Source organism: Sceloporus undulatus, chromosome 3, assembly GCF_019175285.1.
Source record: "Sceloporus undulatus isolate JIND9_A2432 ecotype Alabama chromosome 3, SceUnd_v1.1, whole genome shotgun sequence".
NCBI classification, from domain to species: Eukaryota; Metazoa; Chordata; class Lepidosauria; order Squamata; family Phrynosomatidae; genus Sceloporus; species Sceloporus undulatus.
In genome coordinates, this window is record NC_056524.1 from 156,515,571 (window position 1) to 156,542,891 (window position 27,321).

At 39.5% G+C, this 27,321-nt stretch overlaps 1 protein-coding gene across 1 annotated transcript; it reads left to right on the forward strand.

The window, feature by feature from the left end:
• The first annotated feature begins 433 nt into the window (after positions 1-433).
• On the forward strand, positions 434-25,128 carry LOC121926745 (pulmonary surfactant-associated protein D-like). The gene is made up of 8 exons (XM_042459970.1): positions 434-521; positions 1,453-1,664; positions 9,793-9,909; positions 14,132-14,239; positions 16,859-16,975; positions 17,811-17,927; positions 19,191-19,274; positions 23,063-25,128. Exons 2-8 carry the CDS (start codon positions 1,469-1,471, stop codon positions 23,437-23,439), a joined length of 1,116 nt encoding a protein of 371 aa, XP_042315904.1. The 5' UTR covers positions 434-521; positions 1,453-1,468; the 3' UTR covers positions 23,440-25,128.
• The last annotated feature ends 2,193 nt before the right edge of the window (positions 25,129-27,321 follow it).

The window sequence follows — 27,321 nt, forward strand, 5'->3', positions numbered from 1 at the left end:
CTCAAAAACAGTCCATTCAAATGGGATCAGTTATTTCATGCCGTCAAGAGATGTCCGGTAATGAACAAACATTTCTTACATTCCCTTTCTGCTTAATTCAAGCTATTACTTATTTGTCTTTCTTTGATCCCAGCGGGACTGTTAGCCATATTTAGCGAGCTCTTGAGCTAAGTGTCTACTACTAGCAAGACTTGCCCTGACATTGGGCTGCTTAGGTGATTTGCCCAAACAGAAAGTGGTGATGTCGGCATATTGTTCCAGCCTTGACAAATGTTCTAGCATAGCAACAGTGGAAAATCCCCTCCCTTCTGCTTCACGGTTCCTATCAGCTATGCAAGATTAATAGTGGACATCAGCTCTGGAAGGTTGCAGTCAGATTCCTTGTTAAGTATTCTGTGAGGTCATGTGATTGAGAAACTAGAGCCTGTGTTACTTAACTCAGAGCCTATAAAAGGAGGGCTAAACTCCTAGTAGATTATCCGTGTTAAGGTCTTCATAGAGCACTAGAAATTGCAAAGAAAGTGAGTGGATTGTTAATTTGGTTTTTTAATGTGTCTGAGAAAAATTGATAGATGATATGAAGGCTGCCACCAGTTCCATATAAAAACTGGTCAGTTTGTATCATGCTCAACGCATTTGATTAATTGCATCCAGGCTAGATCTTCTCCTGAATTCAAGCTTCACTGATAAGCTATCTTTTGATTATTAAGTGCTTTCTATGTTCACGTCTCTCTGTGCTTATCTAATAATTACCTCCAGCTTTAATGGCGACTTGATATTTTTTTTGTTGTTGTTCAACATCAGCAGTATAATTTGTTACATCTCCTGATCTCTTTGTTTAACACTTTCATTTAAATAGAGTTGGGAAACTGTCTTCTGGAAGGCAAAGTTGGGATGTCTTGTTGCAAAATTCCTGTACTGTCAGAACTATTGAAGAAGAAGGGGGAAATTTGGCAAGTCAGGACTGTGATAGAAGTGGGGGAAGGGAGAGGCTATATGTGATACCCTTTTGTATAGAATTGAGGACCCAGTCTTTTCACCTTGGTCATACAATCACATCTATATTTGTCTGACATAACTTTGGATCAACAGAATTTAGTAGAATGGGGGGAAAGTAATTACTTTGTGCTAATGTGTACAAAATTGGGTCTAGTCTCTGACATTTTTAGGCAACACTGTGAAATGTTACATTCGTGGGCTGCACCTCCTAGAATTCTTCAGACACCATGGCCACTGGCTGGGGACTCTGGAAAATAGAATCCAAAGAAGCAAGTATTCCAAGCACTGGTTGAAGGTAGAATGAGGAAACACTTCCTCATTGAAACACTAGAAAGCCAATACAAGTCAACAGATTGCTTTCATTTCTTTGCAGTATAGCACAACTCAGTTTGCTTGAACTAAGAATGTCTTGAGTTAACGCTTTCATCTTTCTTCTCTAAATTCTTTCCCCAGGTCAAGCCAGTAGACAATGCTGAGGCTTGTAACATTTTGTGCTTTGGTTTGGCATGCATCATCAGCAACAGCTCCAGTACCACAGCAAGTGGTACAATCCTGGGATCGGAATGCCTGTTCGCTAGTTGTGTGTGGACCATCTGAAAGAGGGTTACCAGGGAGAGATGGGAGAGATGGAATCCAAGGGCCAAAGGGGGAACAGGGAGCACAAGGTATGGGAAAATATAACTTTGTAAAGGTCTAAACCAGGATAGGCAACTGTGATGTGGACAAGGGCCACTTTTAGGTTGGACAAGTATTCAAAGGTCATATTTATTCTTGTTTTTTTTTTAAATTAACTGAAATGTTGGATATTTTTGAGTTGATTAAAATCAATACTTTAATTTTAATCATTAAAATTAATTCTTCATTAAATATTAACTTAATTAAATTCCTTTTAAAAATAAAATATTTTTATAAAGATGATTATGATGTTACTAGTGCATCTATTTCCAAGGTCCTTTCTTTGGCTCTGGCACTCTGCTGTGATTTTTCTTCTCAATGCGCCACCTTTTTCCTCTTCCCTGGCTATTGATGCAGTGACAGGGCTGCTGGTGGAGGGTGGATGAAAACATTGTCCCTCCAAAATTGGAATTCTCCACTTCCTCTTCATGATTCCCCTCCCCCTTTAGTCCCTTTATTCCCTAGCAGTAACAAAACTTCAGTTGTGCATTCAGAAATAGAATAAAGGCATCCAAAGTAAAAGGGCAGTCAAAATTACTCAGAGATTGCAAACACCCCCCCCCCCCCAAATGTAAGAGTTCTAGGTGTGATTCACTTTTAGCATCTCACTATCTGCAATGGTAGGAATTTGGGAACTGAAGGAAAAATTCATTTGGGGGTAATGGTCTCATTCCCCCACCCCAATTACTCCCGTCATCTGGTGCAACCGGGACTAGTAGTGAAAATGCAGACAAAACTAATGGGTCAGTAAATGGAACATGTGACACAGGCAATCCAGAAGCTCTTTATATCTTAGCCCACTTCTCTTGGTACAGTATTACTTATTCTCCTCCTCCTCCTCCTCCTCTTCATCATCATCATTTATATCCCACCTTTCTGCCAACAATGGTCCTTTGGACTCAAGGCAAATAACAATATTTTTTAAAACTGTAGATTTAAAAAAAATACAAAAACTTTTATAAAAGAGTAAATTAAAAATAATTAAAAAGTAATTAAACAACTTATAAAGTTTAAACATTAACCATCAAAACATTAAAATTTGTTACAAGATTGTACAAACCATAATTGATTCAGAGATTAGTATACAGCTTTCTTCTCAGTAAAGAGAAAGATGTCTCTGAAGCAGTAGAAGGTGGTGAGGTGAGATAAGTTGCATCTGCAGTGAAGAAGTAATGTATTTTGACACCACTTTAACTGTCATAGCTCCATCCTATGGAATCCTGGGATTTGTAGTTTGTTGCGACGCCATATCTCTCTGACAGTTGTATCTAAATATCTCACAAAACTACAAGTCCCAGAATTTCATAGCATTGAGCCATGTGATAATAATAATAAAATATTTATTTATATCCTGCCTCTTCCGTTTTGGGGATCGAGGCGGGTAACAGCAAAGTTTATACAATATACAACAATAAAAACAACAAGCTCCACAAGACCCCAACCCAACCCTCCCTCCCAAGTATAAAATTAAACAATAAAACATGGTTAAAAATACATAACAATACATCAAAATTAATAAACAAACCACAATTAAGAAAAATAATAAAAGGAGGAGTATTCAATTGATTCTGGACATTATCGTTTGGGGAAGGCCTGCCAGAAGAGAAAGGTTTTTGTTGCCTTTTTGAAAGCCTCAAGCGAGGATAATTGGTGAATCTCTTCCAGCAGGTCATTCCAGGTTTTTGGAGTGGTGACAGAGAAAGACCTCCGGGAGGTCACCACCAGTCTGGTCTTTTTAGATTGTAAGAGGTTTTTCCAGGAGGATCGGAGGGTACGGGAAGGATTGTATGGGAGGAGGTGTTCCTTCAAGTAGACTGGACCCAGGCCATGTCAGTTAAAGTGGTGCCAAACTGCATTCATTCTGCAGTGCAGATGCACCCATGGGAGATGAGAGCTCAATAAGGTGGGGTCCTTGATTGAGCAGCAAGGATCTGAAACATTTTAGCACTTTGTCATGAATGCTGATGAGTGCTTGCTGCTAGTGCTAAATAATAATAATAATAATAATAATAATAATAACAACAACAACAACAACAACAACTTTATTACAGCCATTTGGCCAGCACACTAGTGCTAAATGAGAAGGAGGAGACAGTGTGTTTCATCCACATGGTTGCCATGAGTCAAAATCGACTCAAGGGTGGTTAACAACAACAGCAACAACAACAAATGAAATGATAATACAGCCCACAGAACATCTTAAAACAATTGCTCTTATTGCCTCTTTGTTTAATGTGCATGTTTTATAGTAAATCCTACTACCATGAGTGCTAAATGTTTGAGGGGGGGGGGGCAGGGGCAGAAAAAGCAGCAGGAGGATTCTAGTGAAAAGTGTTGATTAAAAGATAAGCTAAAAGTTTTCTCCTTCGCTTCCATTAAGCCCATTGCATGATGCTGCTGGATTTCATTAGTTTAGTGCACTACTGATTTCTAGCAGAGGATCATTGTTTTATCATTATTTTTTTCCAGGGGAGGGAGGGAGGTGGATGGGATATGTGGCTTTTAGGCTGGACTTTGCCCATTCCTGGTTTCAATGCTCGAGGTCCTAATTTTGGTTAATACATTAATGGCAAAATCCTGCAAACCATGAAATTCCACAGACTTTCAATTAAAAGATGTATTAGATGTAATTCCCCCTCCGAAGGATCCACAACTGCACTCCCAATTAGCTGATGAGACAAGTCATCAGTTATGCTTAAATGTTTCCGTTTGGGCATCAGTGTCTCAAGGATGGCTAAGTTTCCTGAAACACTTTGAATTTTTAATATATACATTCTGAATGCAGCTCCAGTTAGTTGTGACTGGGTATTTAATTAAGCAGAACTGATGCTAGGGTAGGCATTGAGGGATATCTAAATATGTCAGCAGGTATATCAGATGTGCATTATTCATTATTCATTATTCAGAAAAAAACAACAACCCTGGAGTCATGTCTCAAGGTGCTCAATAGATGAATGATTTATTAATAAAAAGCCCAACACATTTTGGGCTGTGTATGTTCTCAAAGGCCTTCTTCAGGGACTATATAAAATTATAAACAGATACAATGCATAAATACATAATAAAATAATGCATATCTTTTACAGTGTATAAAAAGATGATTACATTTCTACATTGCACATGCCATGTACATAACTATTTGAAATTTAACTTGGAGCTGAAACTCTCATAACATATGGTAGACAAAAAGAAGAAACATGTGAATTGAGATGAAAGGGTTTGTTTTGTTTTGGTTTGGTTTTTGCTAGATAACATCCAAGGACACCTTGGTTGCATCTGCACTGCAGAAATAATTTGGTTTGGTACCACTTAAACTGCCATGGCTCAATGCTATGGAATTTCTGTAGTTCGTAGTTTGTTACAACACCGGAACGGAGGAATCCAGAGAATGAGACAAAACAGGGCTTTGGTGCCAAAATAAACTACAGTTCCCATAATTCCATAGCATTGAGCCATGGCAGTTAAAAGGGTGTCAACCAGGATTATTTTTACAGTGCAAATGGATACCTGAAAGAAATGGATCCATCAGAAAACCCAAGAGGAAATTTATTCCATTATTCAGATGTGCATCTGAATGTATATGTGAGTGCAGTATGTCTACATAGCATTGCTTTGGCGGGTTGCCATAATTGTCCACTTTTACCAGGGACAAAATGTGGAACAAATTCAAGACCAAACTGTAGGACAACTGCAGGACAAAACTCAGCCCAAAATGTAGGACATTGAAGAAAAATGGTGGACCTTAAATGTCCTACATTTTGAGCTGAGTTTTGTCCTGCAGTTGCCCTACAGTTTGGTCTTGAATTTGTCCTACATTTTGTCCCTGGTAAAAGTGGACAATTATGGCAGCCCGCAGTCCAAAAATAGAAAGAGCCTTAGAAAATATTTGAAAAAAATGTTTAAAAAACCATGTTTCTTCATTTTCAGGAAGCACCGGTGCAAGGACGTAGCCAGGATTTTGGGAAGGGGGGGGGGTCAAGACTAAGTGCCACCATTTTGAGAGGCTAAGAGCCCCCCCCCAGACACAAAAAGAGGGTCGAGCGTTTACCCGCGACACCTCGATGGCACCACTTTAACTTCCGTTATGGCTTCGTGCTATGGAATCTTGGGATCTGTAGTTTTGAGGACCTGTTGAGTCATCTGTCAGGTGCCACAACAAACTACAAATCCCAGCATTTCACAACATGGAGCCAAGGGCAGTTAAAGTGGCATCAAACTGGATTATTTTTTCAGTGCAGATGCAAACTGAGTCCTTCCTCTGAAGGTGTTTACATCAGATAAATTCAGCTCGATAAAGCAAAGTGCAGCTGCTCAAGCAATGAGCGGCAGCCACTCTGTTCATGCTCAGACACACTCTGCTCATGCTTTGAGACACTGTATTCCAACATCTGAGCTGAGTTACGAACCTAGGCTGCATCCACACATTTCATTCCCACTTCCAAGAGGGATTTTTAATTTTGAGATACACACACACACACACACACACACCTTTTAATTCCAAGACCTACCTATCTATCTATCTATCTATCTATCTATCTATCTATCTATCTATCTACCATAATTTTTAATTCCAAGCCTTTCTTTTTATATTAAACAAACCCCTTTAAGAGAATCCTATTTTGGGAGAAAGGCAGGGTATAAAATCAATCAATAAAAAATTATAGTGCAATAGTCCATCAGTGCATGGATTGCATTATAAGACTTTATACCTTTATACATTTAAAAACTATTAAAATCACAGTAGGCTCAGAGTGCTACAGAATCATGGAATCATAGAGTTAGAAGAGACCCCTAGAAGGGCCCTGATCCAGTCCAACCCCATTCTGCCATGCAGGAACTCCCAGTCAAAGCATCCTCAACAAATTATGTAATGGAGGTGTCCATCTGCATTGTAGAAAGATATACTATAGATTAATGCTATGGAAAATCACCACCTTGAGTCTGTATATTGGGAGAAAGGCGGGATATAAGAAAATAACAACAACAACAACAATATCTGGATATTGTAGTTTTGTGAGACATTTAGCCTTCTTTGTCAGAGAGCTCTGGTGGCACAAAACATACTACAAATTGCAGGATTTTCCATAGCATTAAAGCAGTGCTGAACTGGATTATTTCTGCAATGTGCAGCCTTATTAAACTGCAGTTCCCATAAACAATTTCGCTATTAAATTGGCAATAAACAGGCAATAAACAACAACAAATCATTTTGGGGATTTCCCCATGAATGATTTGTTGCTGTTTATTACCTGTTTATTGCCTGTTTAATAGTGATGACATGTGAAAATCTTAATTGTGATATCATGTTTTACATGGGATAATTGCTGTTTAAACCCCTGATTTTGCCCGGTTTTCCTCATGTAATAAGGTCCATAGACTTGGTCTAGTTTCTCAGATGCATGGATCAGATGCATGCATCTGACGAAGTGGACCAAGACTACAAAAGCTTATGCCAGAACGTCTTTCACACAGTCTCAAAAGTGCAACAAGATCCCTTTGCATACTGATATTCCAGACTAACACAGCTATGTCTCTGAAAGGGACAAGTTTATGTATCTTCAGGCCTCTGGTGGTGCATGGCTGGGACTCAATGACTGCAGACCGTTGGACTGGATGACCACAAGGGCAATCCAGTCCAACCCCCTGCCATGCAGGAACTCTCAATCAAAGCATCCCCAGCAGATGGCCATCCAGCCTCTGCTTAAAGTCTCCTTCTGTTAAGGTCTTTAAGCAGAGGCTGGATGGCCATCTGTTGGGGATGCTTTGATTGAGAGTTCCTGCATGGCAGAGGGTTGGACAGGATGACCCTTGCAGTCTCTTCCAACGCTATGATTCTATGATTCAATAAATCTCCTGAAATAAGCTTAAGGCAGAGGTTAGAAACTAAACAGTACAACTGTTATGTTCAAGGCTTTTCTTTAAACATAAACCATACTGGGCTATCTCACTGTTCCTGTTTCACACCATGACACTTACATCCTTCCTAACCTTTCCCTGAACTCTAACATATCCCTCTCATACTACCTCTGTTAACTGCTAAACTATTTTTCTACTTCTCCTTTTTGGCCCCTTCACAATATTCTGAGTGCTGTGTTAAACTGAACCCAGAACTATGATGCAAGCTTTGTCTGTGTTGTCTGTCACTGTGTCCTATTCTGGATGTAGACAAAAAGTGAAAAAATGCACATTCTGAATAAGTCTGTACTAGGAAAGCAATCAGTAATACATGCATTTTGGGGCATTGAAGCCCAATGATGTTGATGAGTTTATACTACTGGACCTGTCTCGGTGCTATATTTAATGACTGGTGACCTAAATCCAACATAATATACACAAAGGAAAATACTTGATAGAAGAGTTCTTTTATGCACATTCATCCTTGTGGTTTTTGGGGATACTAACAGTCACACAACCACTTTTGCAACTCGATCTGCAACTGGTTGGACAATTGGAGACTGTGTTGGATTTCCCCTTTGTGTAAATTTCAAAACTAGTTTCTCTGAGAACAATATCATTTATACTAGCAGAATGAACTAACAATATTAACTGTCAACTTTTACAAGTCATGGGTCACTGCAGTAGCTCACAATACTCTTTGAGCAAAACCTTTCCTAAGCGTGAAGTCAAAGGCTTTCATGGCCAGCATCCATAGTTTTTGTGGGTTTTTCAGGCTATGCGGCCATGTTATAGAAGAGTTTCTTCCTGATGTTTCCTAAGCGTATTTATTGATTTTTTATGATAGTTTATAGCTTGTAACTACCTTACATGAGCTCAGTCTTTGAATGACTAACAATTAATGGATTGACTATCCTGCTCACCTTCATGAACATGACCTCCTATTTGCTTTATCTACTGCCCAGGTGCTGCATTTGACAGGAAGCCTCAAAATGTTTCCCTGTCCTTCCTTCATACAATTATTTACTATGAATTGGATTTGAAGTGGGCAAGCTTTCAATAAAAGATGCCTTCAAATAGAAGACTGTCCTTGAGCAGCCTTTCAAACAGAAACCAGGACAGAAGACCACCATAAACTAGGCTATAGACCACAGATTGCCTACATCCACACTAGTTCTCTTTAGGCCTTTTGCCATGTTAGAAAAGTCGATCACCCTACCTTAATAGTAGATATAAGTTTTACTGTGTCTCAGAGTTTGATGGAAATTTCACAGGAATCAAGGAGGTTTTTTTCCTCCTAGTTTGAGAGGTTTTGTTATTTGCTTTACCTCTGTGTTCATTACACTTCAAAATATCATCTTCTATCTGTGAAGCCAGTGCAGGCCGGCAGTTCACAAGGATGAGACAAGGAACGTGTACAGTACATTTGGACAAGGGGAAGAGAGAGGGCAGAGAGAGAGAGGGAAGGAAGGAAGGAAGGAAGGAAGGAAGGAAGGAAGGAAGGAAGGGATAATGTGTTGTCTGCAGTGAGATACAGAGAAGGTTTTACAGACATTGGGTCAAAACTATTAGAGAATTAAAATGGTAACAACAGCCTTGTCCCATAATTCATGTAGTAAGGTGGCATTCTTGAATTCCTCAAAATGTCTCAGTGACCCTCCAAGTGACTGAATGTCTGTGCTCTTGCACTAGAATGTTCAAGCAAGTTGGAGGGATCTTTTTGGTACTAATAATACCATTTCTTTGATATCTTTTTGGTTGTTCCAGAAGCCCATTATGTAGTAGGATCTAAGAAAGCTGCGCAGATGAATTTTCAAAGATAGGGTTCTCCTAAAATGGTCATGATTTAAGCCCAAAGTGAAACATCCAGAGGATGAAAAAGTGCCTCTGAGGAAGGAACAGGCATGCAGTACCATGAGGTGGGGTGCGTTGAATGCCACAACATCCATAGTAACCATACATGTACTGTCTTAAATGATTTAACAATAGTAGTGGCTATATGAAACCTCACTCATCATTATAGTTGGTCTTTAATATGTGTGTTGTTAAACTGAATAAAGGATAAGGTTCAACCTTCATGCAATGGCTCACACAGTTTAACAGACTTTGTATTTCTCTGTGCTAAGTTTATCTATAATTAATCAGCCTTATGTTCATCTACCAAAACACCTATTGTTGGCCTATTTACTAATGCAGTTCTTAAATTTTTTTATCAAACACTAGGACTGCAAGGACCAAGAGGGATACTTGGTCCTCCAGGAAAAGTGGGCCCAGCTGGACCAATAGGACAAAAGGGGACACAAGGGGAGAAAGGACTAAAAGGAGATGCTGGAGAGATGGGTAAGAAGTGCCTTCAACCAAATGAATTGTTAATAATAATAATAATAATAATAATAATAATATTTATTTATGTTTCCCTGCCTCTCCCAGTGGATTGAAGCGGGGTTACAGACTAATAAAAGCACAAGTGTTTACATAAAATTCAATTAAAAGCAGCTAAAAACAATAAAATATCCAACATCAGACAATAAAAATAGCATCAACAAGCAGGCAGGGATCATACACAGACAGGGCATGTCATTCATATCAGGGGGGTATTCATATCAGGTGGCGTATGCTCAGCTAAAAAGCTCGGTTTTAACTCCTTTTCTAAATGTTTCTAACAAGGCTGCCGAGCGGATCTCCTCAGGAAGACTGTTCCAGAGTCTTGGAGCCGTTGTTGAAAATGCTCTTTGTGAAGTAGCAACATACATAGAGGTTGCTATCTCCAATAGGTTCTTACCCGATGTTCTAAGAGTGTGGGGCAGATTATATAGGGAGATGCGGTCCCATAAGTAACTTGGACCCAAGCCATGTAGGGCTTTATAGGTAATAACCAGCACTAGATTGAAGTACACAATGCAAGACATGTGCAGCATACAACCAAAGCCACTTATCATTATAAGCAGAGCATGGGAAAGTTACTTTTTTATTACTTATTTCAATCCTTTTTTTAAACCCATGCCTGTCCCTAAACATTATTAAAAGTCATTCTTACCATTGGGAACATGGAATATTTTTCCTGGATGTATACTGTGGAAGAGAAAACAATCCCTACCTGTGCAGACTACAGACAGATAGCACACTTACTGGTGCACACATGCAAATGCACATGGGTTTCTGAAAGGGAATCTTGCTATATATTCTATATATTTCTGCCAATGCTAAAGTAAAAATCATTGAATTCAGTGGAGCTTACATTCTGGAAAATGTATACTGAAGTACAGGAAATAAAAAGAGAAAAATATAGAATACAGTACTTGGATATTACTTTTATTATGTTACATTTTGTGGAGAGTGATGGTGTTTCTTGGAACCTCTTGCAATGTACTCGATAAAGAGGAGTACTACCAATGTGCTAGATTAGAAATTGGATCTCAGTTGGAAGGAGGGAAGAGAGAGATAGGAAAAGACACAGGAGGATATAAGTAGTTAACTCAATAGCAAGGCAGTATCATCTTGTCATACTGCAACAAGCATATTTACATAAAATACCAGGAGAAGTGAGGTAAAAAACCTTGAACCTACAATAATCACAATGATTTGATGGGCATCACAACAAAAATCCCATCTGTTGTGCATACTAACTAAAGAGATCTTAATCATGACCAATCAAGAAGGGGATGAAACTGGGCCTTCAAATACACTGATCACAAGCTATTTAATATTCTTAACCATCAAGTGGATAAATGCTATTCCAGTAAACTCTTTCCCAGGCCAAAAAGGTTAATTAATTACTATGTCTGTGTGGTTTCCCCCCCTCTTTTGTTGCCAAATCTATATCTGAAAAGGTGCACTCAGCTTCCTTATCTGCTTCCAAAATGACTTCATTGGAAAAGAAATATCTGTGAATGAAGACATTATCTTGACCCGTAAAGTGATGTATTTTGATTATAAATTGTGATCAGCTTTATATGATAATTTGCACATTTTACCTGAGCAGGTCTTAACCCCAGTCACCTTTGCCTGATGAATGTTATAATCAGGAACTTAAACTCATCAGCCATAGAAACACTTCTTTCAGTGGTGTGTTCTGATTAATAATAGCCCATTCTTGCAAACTAAGTGTATTAGATGGAGTTGAATGATTGCTGTTAGAAGTGCAACATCTCATTCTCTTATGTTGTTATCAGCATTGCAAGCTAACACAGTATGTCATCGCCTGTAGTGTCATTCAGATGACCAGTGCTGTGCTAATAGCAGCCATTAATTTTTCACTGGCTGTGGCAAAGCATTAAGGTGTATGAATGAATCTGTTGGAGACTACAGGATTGGACACAAAAGGCGTAGTGCTCAGGGTGGCCTGTGTAATATTTGTATTAGCTCAGACAGCTATGATAGTCCAACATATGTACCTGCATTAAGTCTGGGCCCCAGAGAAGTTTACAATTTACAGTGTGATGATGAAGAAAACAGAAGGATGAATAATAATAATAATAATAATAATAACAGTAATTGTAATTGTAATAAGCGAATGCAATTACAAGAAGTTGAACTTGTGATAAGGAGGGGATGGCACCCTGAAGGAACTTTTACAAGCCCAAAAAGAAAAGAAAAGTGTAAGTAATGCTGTTCCAGAGAGCCTGCAATCTTAATGATGGGAGAAATAACAACAATAAAAAAGCTATAAAAGAGAAAGTAAAGAAATGTAAAGGTAATGAATATGCACAAATGGCATTTCTGCTGTAAGAGAAACCAAAAGGCAGAAGAAAGTTGGTAATACAGAAGCATTCTGGTATCAAATTCTAGGTACATAGGATATCAAAAGAAAATTCTCACAAAGGGTATAAGAAAAGGGGCATAAAGGTAGCAGAACTGTAAGTAAGTAAGTAAGTAAGTAAGGCTAGAAGACCAGTCAGGGAAGCAGTAAGGGAAGCAGTAGTAACTTTGTATTGAGGTTCCATAAGTTGATTGCTGTTGATAGTTAGCATAAGATGATCTAGCTCACAAAACCAAAATCTTGCAAGACTAGTATACTTAGTCACCAAAATTTCGATCTCAGTGCTGGGACTTCAGGGCCAGCCTAAGATGTTTTGCAGCTTGAGGCAGAGCAGCAATTGCACCCCACTCACCCAAGTCAGCATGCCTAGTCAACCACCTTTTTGGCACAAGAGGTGGGATATTTCATTTCATTCCATCCCTCACAGGAAAATACAATAAAAACAAAGGGTCAGGCCAGGAAGGAATAAAAAGATGCTGGGTGCAATACACAGCAGAATTATATAAAAGAGATAACAAAATTAAGGACACATGGTTCAAAGAGCCATATAAAGTTGAACCACAAATTCTAAAAAGAGAAGTGGAAGCTGCAATAAGAGAAATGGGAAAAAATAAATCACTGGAAACAAATGATATATTAATCGAACTGCTTCAATCCACACTGAAAGAATCAAAACCAGTGCTAACCAATACATGTCAACAGATATGGAAAACCAAACAGAATGGAAACAATCAATATACATCTAAATCCACAAAAAAAGGAGACACAGAAAACTGCAGCAACTATAGAACCATAGCTCTAATATCTCATTCAAGCAAAGTTATCCTTTAAATTGTAACATAAACTCCAACCATACATGGAGAGAGAAATTCCAGAGGTTCAAGAGGGGTTCAGGAAAGGAAGAGACACTAGGGACCACATTGCAAATATACAGTGATAAGTGGAGTGCACCAAGGAGCTCCAAAAGAAAATCTGCATCTGCTTAATAGACTACAGCAAAGCCTTTGACTGCATTGATCACTAAAGGCTATGGAACGTCCTTAAAGACATGGAAGTGCCAACACATCTGATGGTCCTATTACCATGTATGGATATCAGACCTGGATAGTTAAGAAAGCAGATAGAAAGAAAATCAGGTCATTTGAAATGTGGTGCTAGAGAAGATTGCTGAGGATACCATGGACAGTCAAGAAGTCAAAGGGTGCTAGAAATCTCTCTGGAAACCAATATGACTAGACTATGTCTGTCATACTTTGGCCACATCATGAGACGGCATTGGAGAAAACAATAATGCTAGGAAAGATGGAGGGTAGTAGAATGAGAGGAAGGCCACATGTTAGATGAATGGACTCTATAAAAGAGGTCATGGGGATGAATTTGCAGGAACTGACCAGACCAGTGGAGGACAGGGAAACTTAGAGATGTCTCATCTACAGGGTCATCATAGAGAAGCCACAGTATAAAAAGTCAAAAGTCAGGCAAGGACAGTTGAGGATACATATTTCCCAGGCAACAGTTTCTGACTCATCTAGGAATTCTTCTGAGTCAGGGAGAGCCAATGAATGAGCAGGTACAGAACTGCATCACAATGCAGTCCAGAGAATTTTCTGACCTGCAGTTCACAGGTTCAAGTGCTCCCAGCTATAGTCTCAGCAGCTTCTAGCACACTGCAATGTACCATGGTGAGCCCAGAGCCTGGGAAATTTCCCCCTTCAACCAACTCCCCATGCTGGGGCCAAGCTGGCTTGTCTTGCTTGGTGCTTTGTTTCTCTCTGTCAACTCACATCATGTATTTTTGAACAGGACCACGAGGAGTCCAAGGTCTGAAGGGTCCTCCAGGAAGTATAGGGCCTATTGGATCAAAAGGTGACACTGGCCCACAAGGTGAAAGAGGTGTAAAAGGAGAAATAGGTAAGTCTGACCATTGAGTAGATGGATAGCTGAATTTATACTGGGGGGATTAATAAAATACACTGTCTAAAATTTAAATAATCACGTTTGCATGCCCAGTCAGGCTTTGGGGTTCTGTGTCTCCAACTGCAGTTTCAGGACCATTCCAAAAGCCATCTATGATGTCACAGAGATCTATTGTCTTGGATCTTGTACTGATGATGATGGAAGTCATAGAGCCACTGAACCACTGGGGATGCCTAAAATGGTTTTTTAAATCTTAGCTGTCACTTTTAAATAAATCCATTGTAAATGTTTACTTCACTGCTGCTTTTCAAATATGTACTAGTTCTTAATAGAGACCCAAATGGGCAAAGTAATCTAAATGTCCATACATTTGACATTTTTTCTCCCCACCTGTTCTCTATGCACATGCTTCCTGCATGTCTTCCCACAAACAAATGAAATAACAATAAAAACTTGGTTGGCTGATATCCCTCAAGCTTGACTCTCCATTGTTGGATAACAGGTTAACATCCCAGGAGTGTGTGACCCACAGCAGGTCTAACTCTATTTCTACATGTCTGGGCAATAATGTAAAAAGCGGAAGTTATCAAATAGGGAGAAGGAGGAAATGTGAAGTCAACATTTATTTGAGATCGACTTCAGCAAAATCAGTTCAACAGAAACTCATATTTTCACATTCCTTTGTTAACTACTAGCTTAGCCAAGTATTTGATTATACAAGCAAGAAGAGCTTATCTTTTCCACATACTTATAAATTTGGGTGTACTGTACAACCACATGGAAAAACGTCAATGCAAACCAATCCCTTATATGAGGAGGGCCGCAACCAGCTCCGTGATGGTGTCAATTTACATGACAGTTGATAGAATATAGCTCTGGCTCTCTGTATAACCTAGTATCAGGGCTGTACAACTTGAAATTTCAGGTGGCAGCTCTGTGGTTTATTATTATTATTATTTTAAAATCTAAATAACTCTTCATATATATATATATATGGATTTCGCATGTTAAGGAGGGGGATTCTAGCCTAGTCTTCTCTATGAAATGCCTGATGCCTACATGTAGAATGTTTGAGTTCATTCATATCTAAATTTCTAATGTGCAAAGCATTAAATTATGTGGATCTTCAATCTAAAGTGGTACAGTCCACACACCATGATGCCATCTTGGAGAGAAATAGACTCAGGAAAGGCTGGTGGTTTTCAATAATTTTTTTCAAGGAGGCAGAAAAATATAAAATAGATTTTTCTCTCCTACAAATGTCAGTTTCTCTCATATACTGATGCTTGATTTAACATCTTGTATGCTTTTTTGACACTTAGTGTTTAATGGTTTGTCAGTAATGACTTAACCAAGGCAGCAATATTCTGAAAGAAGCAACAGGATTTTATAGCAATTTAAAGATTAAGAACTGTATTATGGAATGAGCTTTTATGGGCTAAGGCCATCTTGTCATATGTTATCAGACTCTTGTTCACAAAAACATATGCTGTAATGCATTTATTGAACATTAAGGTACCAAAATGGTTGTTTTGCAGCAGCAGACTAATGAAGCTATTCCTCTAGAACCAGATTTGCACTATCTCCTCCAGAGAATGAAGCATAAAACCAGCCTCCCCAAATCTGGTGCTCACTGGAGATGAAAATCTTTGTTTATTTTGTTCTTGCATGCAAAAATTAATGATTTCCAATGCTTTGTCTGCACCAGAGATTTTAACTTTGTGTTTGTGTGCATTTCTCCACTTTTTTCATGGATTTTCTCCACACTTCTTGTGAAATAAAAGTTTTCACAAAACCTTATCTTTTCTGCAAAATATTTTTTTTAGACAGAAAATGCTTTTCATGCAAAATGCACTGCTTTCTGTGCAAAATGTTATTTATAATGTAATAACAATTATTGAGCAAAACAAGTCTTTTCACTAGTGAATTTTTCACCAACAATGTCTCAGAGTGTGAAAAAATTCACATAATTGCAGGATGGCTGAGGCTAGGGAAAATGTGTGAATATCCTTTGCATCTCTAGTGCCCCCCAAAGGCCATGCTTTGATGATAGGTGATAGGAATTGTAGTCCAGCATGTCTAGAGGGCACTTGCTTGGAGAAGTTCAAAACAATATATCTATCCATTTTATCTTTATATGAACTGGGGCTAATTTGAGATAAGTTAGGCTCATTACAGATGGGCCTTTTAGCACATAAGGAATACATGCTAGGGTTGCCTCAGGGCATCGCTTACAGACACCCTGCAACCCTACTACGTATTCCATACATCAAAATGGTGGCACCCTGTATACACGGGCGCTGCCATTTTGACGCGACGGATGCCTAGCGTCCGCATGTTGCTGCACACTTATGATGTCACGAGTGCTCCATTGGCACATTCGGGCGTCACAAGTGTGTTGGGAAAAGAACCCACTTTTTGCAGGTTCTTTTTACTCCACAAGGGAGCCGTGCGGTTTGTCCGCTGCAGTTTTCTTGCGGAGCAAAGCAAGGCACCGGCAGACAACCCTTTTTGGGCAGTTTGTATCCTGCCTTAATTTTATTTCTGCAATTGTTCTAAAATAACTCTCACTTGGAGTCATCTCCCTTCCTTCAACAATGAATATGATTACAGGTCTGAAAGGAGCCACTGGAGCCCAAGGTCCCCAGGGCAAAACAGGGGCCCCTGGCCCCAAAGGTGATCGAGGGCCAGTGGGTGAAAAGGGAGCAAAAGGAGATGTAGGAGCCAAGGGTAAGCTATGAAAATATATTAATGTATTAAAGGTGGAAAAAATTAATATTTATTACATCCCTAATACCTTAAAAAGAGTTAATCTGAGCAAGCATATTTGCTGACCCAGAAAGCTCTTGAACAGACACAAGAAAGCAGAGCAGACACTTTTCAAATGTGCCATTGGCTGGTGGCATTTGCAGCCATATGAGCTTGCTAGAGCCATCCACAAGCCTTCTGTCACAGCTTTCCATCTGTCCTGAAAACCTGTCTTGAAAACACCAGTCAGCAATCCTGGATTGCACCCTTGTGATTCCAAACAATGCATCAACTGTATTTATCTCTTGGAGACAGTCCTTTTCAGGAATACAGTGATTTGCAGGACCTACTAGATCAAACAATACATCACATACTGATCCTGTAATTATATTTATTTGATGCCATGGGGAAAACAACCACAAACTGCATACTCATTTAAGGAACCACAAATCTTCAGTCCTGACCAGGAAGTCTGAGCAACTAGCGGTCAGACATTTTAACTCAAATCACCACAGCCTTTCTGATTTGATCCTCTTTGGAACTGAGGTACCCTCTCATTCAAACATTTTAACACAAAATTTCAAGATCCTTGGATTCAGGACTTGAACACTACATAGTCTCATCATAAACAACAATACAACATCCACTTAAGAATGTTACTGAAGGGGTGTTTTAAATTCCCACTTTGTCTACAAGCTCACTTTTATTTTAAGCACAATGGAGGAAGGTGGAAGCCAACATTAATTGAAATATTAAGTTCTGTTTGTTAATCACTCTAATAAATACCTACTTTTACTTTCTTTTATATCTTACATAGGGTTACAAGGAGCCACAGGACCACAAGGGTCTGTGGGGAAGACAGGCCCTCCTGGACCAAAAGGAGAGAAAGGTTCTCTAGGTGAAAAGGGTACAAAGGGTGACAGTGGTCTCTCAGGTACGATTAAGTGGAAGAACCTTTGTTTGCTTGTTGTTAAACAAATCCTTTTACCATCTGATGAATACTATTCTTTCATTACTTCCTTTGGCTCCTATTTTTAGCATGGTAGGGTTTCACTATCCATGGGGTATTTGAAACTCAGCTGTTCAACAGAATTTGCAGTGAAAAAATAAAATCTGCTTCCAAGTTGGGACTGATACTCTCTTGTTGACTTACCTTTTTTTAAGAGAGAGAGAGAGGAAGAGACCACTCCAGTGATAACATGTTTAGATAATATATTTATTTATAGCCTATTCAGCAAAATTACCAATTCCCATGTGGAACTCATGGATGCTATATGTTTCCAGCCAAAAAAAGATAGCAAACAAATTTACTTGGTCCTCCACATTCTCTGGGGGTTAGGGTTGCAAGGCCCCCATGAATGTGAAAGAAACATGAATAACCCCCACACACAGAAGCCAGCTAGGGGTAGGTGGGGAAAGAGGACCAGGCATGCACACTCCTCTTTCCCCCCACCCTCCAGTCCTTTTAACTGGCTCCCCACCCTTTTTCTGGGTGAATGGGTACCTGACTTCTCCAGGCTCCCACCCACCCAAGAAAGAGGCTTGGAGGGGATGGATCCATCCCCTCCCCTTTCCCGGCTAGATCGGTGCCTGCCTTTTCCAGGCACTCATCTGCCCAGGTAGAGGCTTAGAGGGGATGGATCCATTTCCTCCCCTTTTCCAGGCATCCATCTGCCCAGGAAAGAGAGTTGGAGGGGATGGATCTATCCTCTCCCCTTTCCCAGGTGGATTGGTGCCTGGGGAAGGCAGCGATCTGACCAGGAAAGATGGAGGTTGCCGTGCACACCTTTCCTGGCTTCTCCCTCCCTTCAGGGCTTTTTTACAGAGGAAAAACTCCTGAGAGGGAGAAAGAGGAGGAAGAGTGTGCATGTACCTGGCCTTGACCTCAAGAATAATCAAAACAGCAAGTGTCAAAGCTGCACATTTGGAGGGTCAAGTGTAGAGATGTGCATGTAGGATCAAACCAATTATTGGGTATTGGATGGGAAAGTCTCAGTAATTGGCAGTTTATTTTTCTTGTGGGGATGGGTTGGAGTGCATACCGATATTACTATATTTATTGTGAGTATATGTGCATTTGGGAGTGCCATTTGAATCAGCAAAAGATATGTTGGTTTAGTACTGTGAAGATGTCTTGCACCACATGATGCTACAGTACTATATTTTTCAGGTGTTGATTTTTCTGTTCCTTCCTTAGAGGTCAACCTTATGAAAAGACAGGTGGCTGCACTCGAGGGACAACTAAAAGCCCTACAAGCCAGTTTCTCCAAGTATCAAAAAGGTAAAATGTTGAATGTAATAACAGAAAACACATGAGAAAGTTAGTAGAAAGTGGTGAAGGTGTTTAGTTAATCATTAATAAGCTTTTAAAACATCCAATTTATTGGAATTTCTGTTAGAAGGAGGAAAATAACTATTGAGTTATATCACCAGTTTAAGATAAAAGCTTACATTAAAATCTTTACAGAATAAAGGTGGGAAATGATTTTATTCCCTCTGCTTTTGTCGCTGTCTTTAGCTTCAGAGAGAAGGAAACAGGTACAAGAATTTTTGAAAAGCCCATTTCTCATCCACCCCACCAAAACTATTGTTTCATTATCACTTTCTATGGCGCTTTACAGACCGCCCAAAAAGGGAGGTCTCCCTCCGCCCTCATTTGTTGCATGAGGGAGCCGCAGCAAACTGCGTGGCTCCCTTGCGCAACAGAAAGAAGCTGCAAAATGCAGCTTCTTTTTGTGGCACCATTATGACACCACAAAGCACCATTGGCGCACTTGCGGTGTCATAATGGCGCCGAGACATGCGGATGCTAAGCATCTGCTACATCAAAATGGCAGCACCCATGTAGAATAGGCACTGCCATTTTGTACGTGCTTGGCACATACTAGGGTTAGGGGCATCCGGAAAGGACGCCCCTTCCTAACCCTAGTGCATGCTGAGCACGTACTTTTGGGCGGTGTGTAACCCGCCCCAGTCTCTTATATTCTCCTCTCCCCCACCCCAACTTGCTTTAGCTTTAATGGCTCCCAGCAAGAATCATTGTGTTAAAATCTACAAGAGTCAATTTTCTGGAACAGCTTGATAGGGAATAGACAAGGGATAGGGAAAGTTTTGCCTGTGGACCACATGTGGCTCCCACTCCCTATTTCTGCACCCATCGAAACCCCTGGCAAAACTCAAAGCCTCCCAATGCTTAAAAAAAAGTCCCATTTTTTCACACCAACACAAAACTGGCCACAAATATGGTGGTTTGCTTCTCCCCATCCCAAAGACTTCCAATACCCAAATTACTGTAACTTATTTAAAAAAAAAACTTTTAAAATGCCAAAATTGTAATGTTATGTGACATCACTTATGCCCACAATTTGAGCAGATTTTCAGATTTTTTTTTAAAAAAATTAAGTGATGTGACATCACTTCTACTGTTCTTGAAATATGACAGTGTGCCTTTCATAGGGACATGCAGGTAAAAATTGGCCTCTGCGCTCTCCACAGTTACCCACTCCTGCTGTATGTGGTATCTTGTGAGGAACACAGGAGAACCACCAGGATACAAAGAAGACCACCTAAATTCCAAATGAACTCACAGCTTTCTGGATCAAAAAATTTCAACCTTGGAATTAATTAAACTATAATACTCTAATCATGAAAGGAAATGAACAAAAATAAGATTCCTATAACCACTGTGTCTGCAATCATTTGAATCTTGTAACCTGAATATTATAATTTCTTAACCTTGGAGAACTAACAAAAAGTAAGAAGCAATCTTGCCGAAACAACAACAACAACAACAACAACAATAATAATTTTTAAAATCCAAGGCAATAAGGCATTGAATAAAGTTTGGAAATCTGAAATTTGTTGTTTTTACCATAACTTCTCATTTAATTAATTAATAATTCATTTTAAAAATTAGTAACTTAATTCTGATCTTTCCTTTCATGAATTAATAACTTATTTAATGACTTGATGACTTAATTCCGGAATTAAGTTAGTGCTAAAAGTCTATCTTAATCCAATCAATCAGGTTAAAAGAAATTTAATCAAAATTTCTCTTTTTCTCAGAATATTAATAATTTAACTTATAACGTAATTGATGTTAATGAGTTAGATCCTATGACAAGAGAATGATTAACTATGTTGTGAAACATCCTTTGGCAAAGCCGATACTTAATAGAAAGTCTAAAAACAAATACAAATCCACATATACATTATATGTGATGGCACCAAAGTGCTCATGTGTATAACACGTTACAGTGCCTGCAAACATCCTGACAATGGACACACTGATGTTCACAACAGAACCTTGCAAAAACAGTACTTTACATGGTTCTCCAAAGTTAGTACCTTTGGAGAACCATGTAAAGTACTGTTTTTGTAAGGTTCTGTTGTGAGTATCAATGTGTCCATGATGCCTATGTGAGGCTGTCTTTGCTAATTACACAATGGTTCAAATAAATCTTGCCCCATCTCCATGCAGAAAAGCCCTAAGGACAAAAATACATTGCAGGAATAATCCAGTTTGACACTACTTTAACTTCCCTGGCTCAGTGCTAGGGAAATATGGGAACTTAGTTTTGTGAGACATTTAACCTTCTCTGTCAGAGTGCTTGGGGTGACATCGTTTCCCAGGATTCCCTAGCACTGAGCCAGGGCAGTTAAATTGGGCTCAAACTGGATTATTTCTGGCCCTATATTACAATTAGCTCTCTGTATTCTGTATCTGGCTACTGTGGCAATGTATTCTGTACTCTGCAGCCATAGATTCGACCATCTATGGCTTGAAAATATTTAAACACACACACACACACACACACACACACACACACACACACACCAAAGAGCAAACCTTGATTGTGCCATTTTATATATAGGACAGCATTTTATTATTAAATACCATTGTATTTAATGGGATTTGAGCATCCTTGGATTTTGATATCTATCTCATCAAATACCAAGGGCCCAATGTAGCCTATTATGTTTCCACAAAATATTCCTAGCATTTACAAAAAGCTACAAAGAAAGGTTAAAAGCCAATGCAATTTTCTTTTTTAAAGAAGTTATTTCAGAACTACATCTGCAATAGCCACTTTGGGACCTGGTCACAGACATGTCCGTCGTACATTTTCAGAGCTCCTATTTATAGCGACAGCTAATAGCAATAGCAACTACATTTCGATACCGCCTATCAATGGACTAAGCACTCCCTAAGCAGTTTACAGTGTGTAAGCTAATTGCCCCCAACAAGCTGGCTACTCATTTTAGTGACTTATGGAAGGATGTAAGGCTGCGTGGACCTTGCAGCTCCTGGGATTGAACTCACAACCTTATGGCTTACAGTACATGCATTTAAGCACTGCATCACCAGGGCTCCTTTATAGCTAAGGAGCAGTTTGAAAATCTTTGGACCAGGCTGTGGTTCTCTTGCTTCTACAAGTGGTGGATATTCCTGAGAATCAATATGTTGCTAAAGACCAAAAGAGGCACTAACAATCGCTAGTCCATCTTTTTACCTATAACAAATGGATGCAGTAGTCATATCAGTCTGGTGTGTGGATAGGGCTGGGGAGGGAGCAGCTTGGGAGCAGCCACTGAAAAGGCTCTTTCTCTTGTTGCCACCAAATATGCCTGAGAGGGTAGTGAGATAGAGAGAAGGGCCTCTCCCGATGACCTCAATATTCTGGGGGGCTCATACAGAGAGATACGGTCCTTCAAATAGCCTGAACCTAAGCTGTACAGGGCTTTATAAGTCAAAAGCAGCACTTTGAATTGTGCCTGGAAACAGACTGGCAGCCAATGGAGCTGTTGCAACAGGGGGTTGTATGCTCCCTGTAACCAGTCATGAGTCAAAGTTGACTCAAAGGCAATTCATAACAACAAATACCACTAACAGGACACCAGCTGGCATGTAATTTATTTTCAGAGACAAGGTCAAATGTAACAATGAGCAAGAATTCAATCAAGCACACCTTGGTTTAGTATTAAGTACCAACCCAGACAATGGCTGATTAACCCCTGATGTAGAGATTTACATACACACCCTTTTTGTTGATGTTGTTTTTATTTCAGTCGCAACATTCCCAGGTGGCCGAATTGTTGGCAACAAAGTGTTTGTAACCAGTGGCTATGAAGGCAACTTTGATGATCTGAAGCAGAGGTGTCAGCAAGCTGGCGGCCAGCTTGCTTCCCCCAGGAATGCTGCTGAGAACACTGCAATACATGAGATCGTTGTTCTGTATAAGAAGTCAGTGTTTCTTGGGATAACTGACATCCAGACAGAGGGGAGATTTAAATACCTGAATGGTGAGGCCATTGTCTACTCCAACTGGCAGGCGGGAGAACCCAATAATGATAAGAGACAGGAGAACTGTGTTGAACTCTATTCAAATGGCAAATGGAATGATAAATCCTGTGGGGAAAAGAGGCTAATACTCTGTGAATTTTAGCCCATCCATCATACAATGTTCAACCTAATTACATTGAGGCCCACAAATTTTATTACTCCATTTACTTTTTATCAGTAGGTATTAAAATAATAACAATTTCATTCAGATTCACAAAATTCCAATGAAGTTGGTTGTTGGTACATGTATATAATTAATGTAACCATTAATGTAGAAGGGCCTCTCTTCTACTAAATAGTGATGAGTGACAAAATCAGAACCTTGCTGCAAAAGCCAGTTCATCCATTTAGCCCCTTAATGAAGTCCAATTGTATTACTATGCATTGTATTATAATAAAATGTCCCTATTTTCTTGAGAGGTTCTAGGAGAAGAATTATGAAGCCTAAATCCAATTGCTAATCACAACTAAAGGAGTTCTATTGCATCAATGATAACTTGATCTATCAACATTTTTGCGCGTTTTGTTGTTTCTAGTTGGTACTAGCAATTTTGTTAGGTCTAATTAATTAAAAAGGAAACTGATCTTTCTGAAAACAAGCAGACTCGAATAACAAACATCAGATCTCCAGCAAAGAACATGTGATGTGGAATTCCCAAGGCTTTACCCACTGAAAAATGTTTTCCAGTTAGAGTGCACATTTATTTTCACCTTTGTGTTATCTCATCTTCTGTCAACATTCAGATTGTAAACTGTTTGGAGAAGGGCCTCTCTTTTTTTGCCTATCACTATTTAAAGTATGTGGGCTGGAATCCTGTATCAGCTACTTAGTGCCAAAGCACACTGCAGAAATAATCCAGTTTCAGACTGCTTAAACTGTGCTGCCTCAGTGCTAGGGAATTCTGGGAATTGTAGTTTTGTGAGACATTTAGCCTTATCTGTCAGAGAGAGCTGGTGCCACAACAAAGTACAATTCCCTAGCATTGAGCCAGGCCAGTTAAAGGGGTCTCAACGTGGATTATTTCTGCAGTGTACTTTGGATCTTAGTTAAATAGTGTCTCCTGAACCAACTCCCCCAAACCTGATGGAAACACGATTCACCCATGCTCCAATTGCCAACAGAAAGGGTCTCCTTCTCCCCATGTAGCTGATGGTTCATAAAGTAGCTTGGAGGGGGGAGTTACGATTGTGACAGTGATGTCAAAGTCATGACAAGGCAGTAATCATGAATACAAAACAGTTAGGTGAGTGTTTCATATTCATAATCACTATTAAGTCATAATTGTGGCACTAGTGTCATGATCATAACTCCCCACTTCCTAACCTATATTACCAGCCATCAGCTGCATGGAGAGATGGAGATCCATTCTGCTGCTCATTGGAGTGTCAGTTAATAATGTTTCTGTCAGATTTGAGAAGGGTCAGGCCACAAGAGGTTACTTATTTAATTACACCTAACTAAGTAACTGACACAGGGTTCCTGCCATTGTTAGGAAAGGGGGGAAATCAGTAGCATCAATTCTCATTTCATTTCATTTCATTTCATGGAATTAATTAAAGCATGTTTTCAGAAAGATATGTAAGGTCTCCTAAATCTAAAATCTAAAAAAATGTGTGTATCTGTTTGGGGTGCATCATTTTAGATATGTGTGTGTTGATTATTACTTACATAATATATTTTTGTATTTATTATTTGGGGAAAAGGTTCATTAAATACGATTTTTCACTAGTAAACAGAAGTATTTTTCATTATATGAACACAATGTTGCTATGAGTGTTTATTTGAGGTGGAGACGGGCAATAAAGCATTTAATCATGCTGCTAATCAGGGATACATACATTTTTTCATCTTTTGTTCTCTCTCATGGTCTCAGAAACCACCCATGTAATTTGTACTGTTTTTAACTAGTTGATTTTAATTGTTTTTAAAAAATTTTATTGTGTGTGTATATATATATATATATATATATATATATATATATATATATGGGCCACTTCCACCCCATAAGCAGGTCATAATTGTTGGTTATGATCAAATCTAAAATAGATGATTTCCCTCTACTTCACAACATACATAAAGTGTTGGGATGATCACAGTGCATGCCAGTCGTGGACCTGGGGTTGGTGTCACCCACTGTGGAGTGGGAGGCAGTGGGGGGGATGGACTACCATAGCCTCCAGAAAGTATTGCCCCACCCCAGTACTACCACTTATGGAGAGGGTGGTGCCTTGGCCTCCAGAGGGACATTGGGGCTCCATCATGGCTGCTGGACCAGCAAGAAAGGGATGCAATACCCTTTCTCACTCACACAACAGCTGTGCCAGTCCCACCAGATGTATCACTCCACTGGTTGACACCCCCCTCTGGGGTGTCATTCAGTCTGGCCTGCACCCCCCTAGTGTGGCCCACACCTGTCCCCACCAGTGCATATCACTTGTCCAGTAATAGAGCAATAAAATTATTCCCTATCAATATTTCCTATCAATTCCTTGATCTTATGAACTATAATTCAGCCTCTTTCTCTTTCCTCTGAGAGTAAATGTATTTGTGACTCACCAGTAGTGACATGACAATAATTCGCTTTGTATCGGTAAACATACAAATTATTGATTTCTCAGCTGCTTTAATAGTTTTATGTACGAGCCAAGAAATTTGCCACAGAATCACCTAGGTGTGAACATTTTCAGATGGTCCATTTGCAAATTAAGTAAATGGGCAGGGAATTCCCTTTGAAATTCGTTTTGTTATGTTTTATTGTTTTACTGCATCAGTGCAATAAAACACCAGGGATGCAAGAGTGTGTGCATTTTTTGCACTGGAAAAGTCTAGCAAGTGACATACCAAACTATCTTGCCAATGAGGTATTGAAAGTATGTGTTGGTGGCGTTTTTGCCATGATTGGATTCAAATTTGTCAAAGTAAAACAGAAAATGTCACATAAGGGAGGGGGAGCAGCCCCTAGCTGGTGTAGCAATGCTGAAGAATGGTAGGAGCTGCAGCCCAAGAACATCATGATCTTGGAAGCCATGCAGGGTCCATCAACCCTGTTTCATGCTTGTATGGAAGACCACCAGGGAATATCAGGTGATGCAAGTTAGCTTTCAGAGGAAGGAACTGAAAAAATCACCTTTTCAGGATTTTTCACCTAAGTATACCCTATGAAATTCACAGGTTCACCATAACTGGATGGGCAACTTGAAGGTGCATGTGCACATACACACACACACACACACACAGAGAGAGAGAGAGAGAGAGTAATCTCTGCAGCTTCTGGAGTTGGATGGGCCATCTCTGGACCTATGGCATATCTAGCCCAAGGCACCAAAGGGAGACAGGGTAAGAAATGAGTCCTAGAGAACACTGCATTCTATGCATTCCTGTTCACCAAATTTGATTTTCACTACGGGATTTGTCACATTAGCCTGCTGTCTCACAGCAATTATGTTGTTGAAGTAGACAGGGACATACCGGTTTGAAAACAATCAGTATCAAACTTTTCTGCAATCACACTGTTATGATGTTTTGATGATCCATGGTTTTGGGCCCACTTTTCCACACCACCTCACTAACCCCACTTTTGTCTCCATATATGTCTTACCCAGTACATGCATTTCTTTTGATTTTATTTATTTATTTATATTGCTGTGATTGCACAATTATGGCAAAATGATAAAAAAAAGAAGAGAAAAGAAAAGAAAAGAAATAAAAACTGAAAAGAAAACAAAGTAAAAGCAACCTCAACCTGCTTGGGAATATCAAGGGGAAGAGGAGAATTACACCCACTCACATTACATGACTGCCTGAATATCAGAAGTGCTGCAGAAAGGACCTATCACACCAAAGGAAGTAGTGTGGAAAAGCAACAATATTGGGAGCCACTGATGGGTTTTCCCATTAACGAAAAAGTGTGTTCTACCATAACAGAAACAGGAGAGAAATGGTGTCATGTGATAAGTACCAGCTAGAGACACTATGGCGGGGTAC

Bases quoted from the DNA above. Each gene is read 5' to 3' on its own strand.
- LOC121926745 (XM_042459970.1), top strand. From the start codon at position 1,469: ATGCTGAGGCTTGTAACATTTTGTGCTTTGGTTTGGCATGCATCATCA. The intron at 1,665-9,792 runs GTATGGGAAAAT...ATCAAACACTAG, and splicing joins GGGGGAACAGGGAGCACAAG to GACTGCAAGGACCAAGAGGG. The intron at 19,275-23,062 runs GTAAAATGTTGA...TTTTTATTTCAG, and splicing joins TTTCTCCAAGTATCAAAAAG to TCGCAACATTCCCAGGTGGC.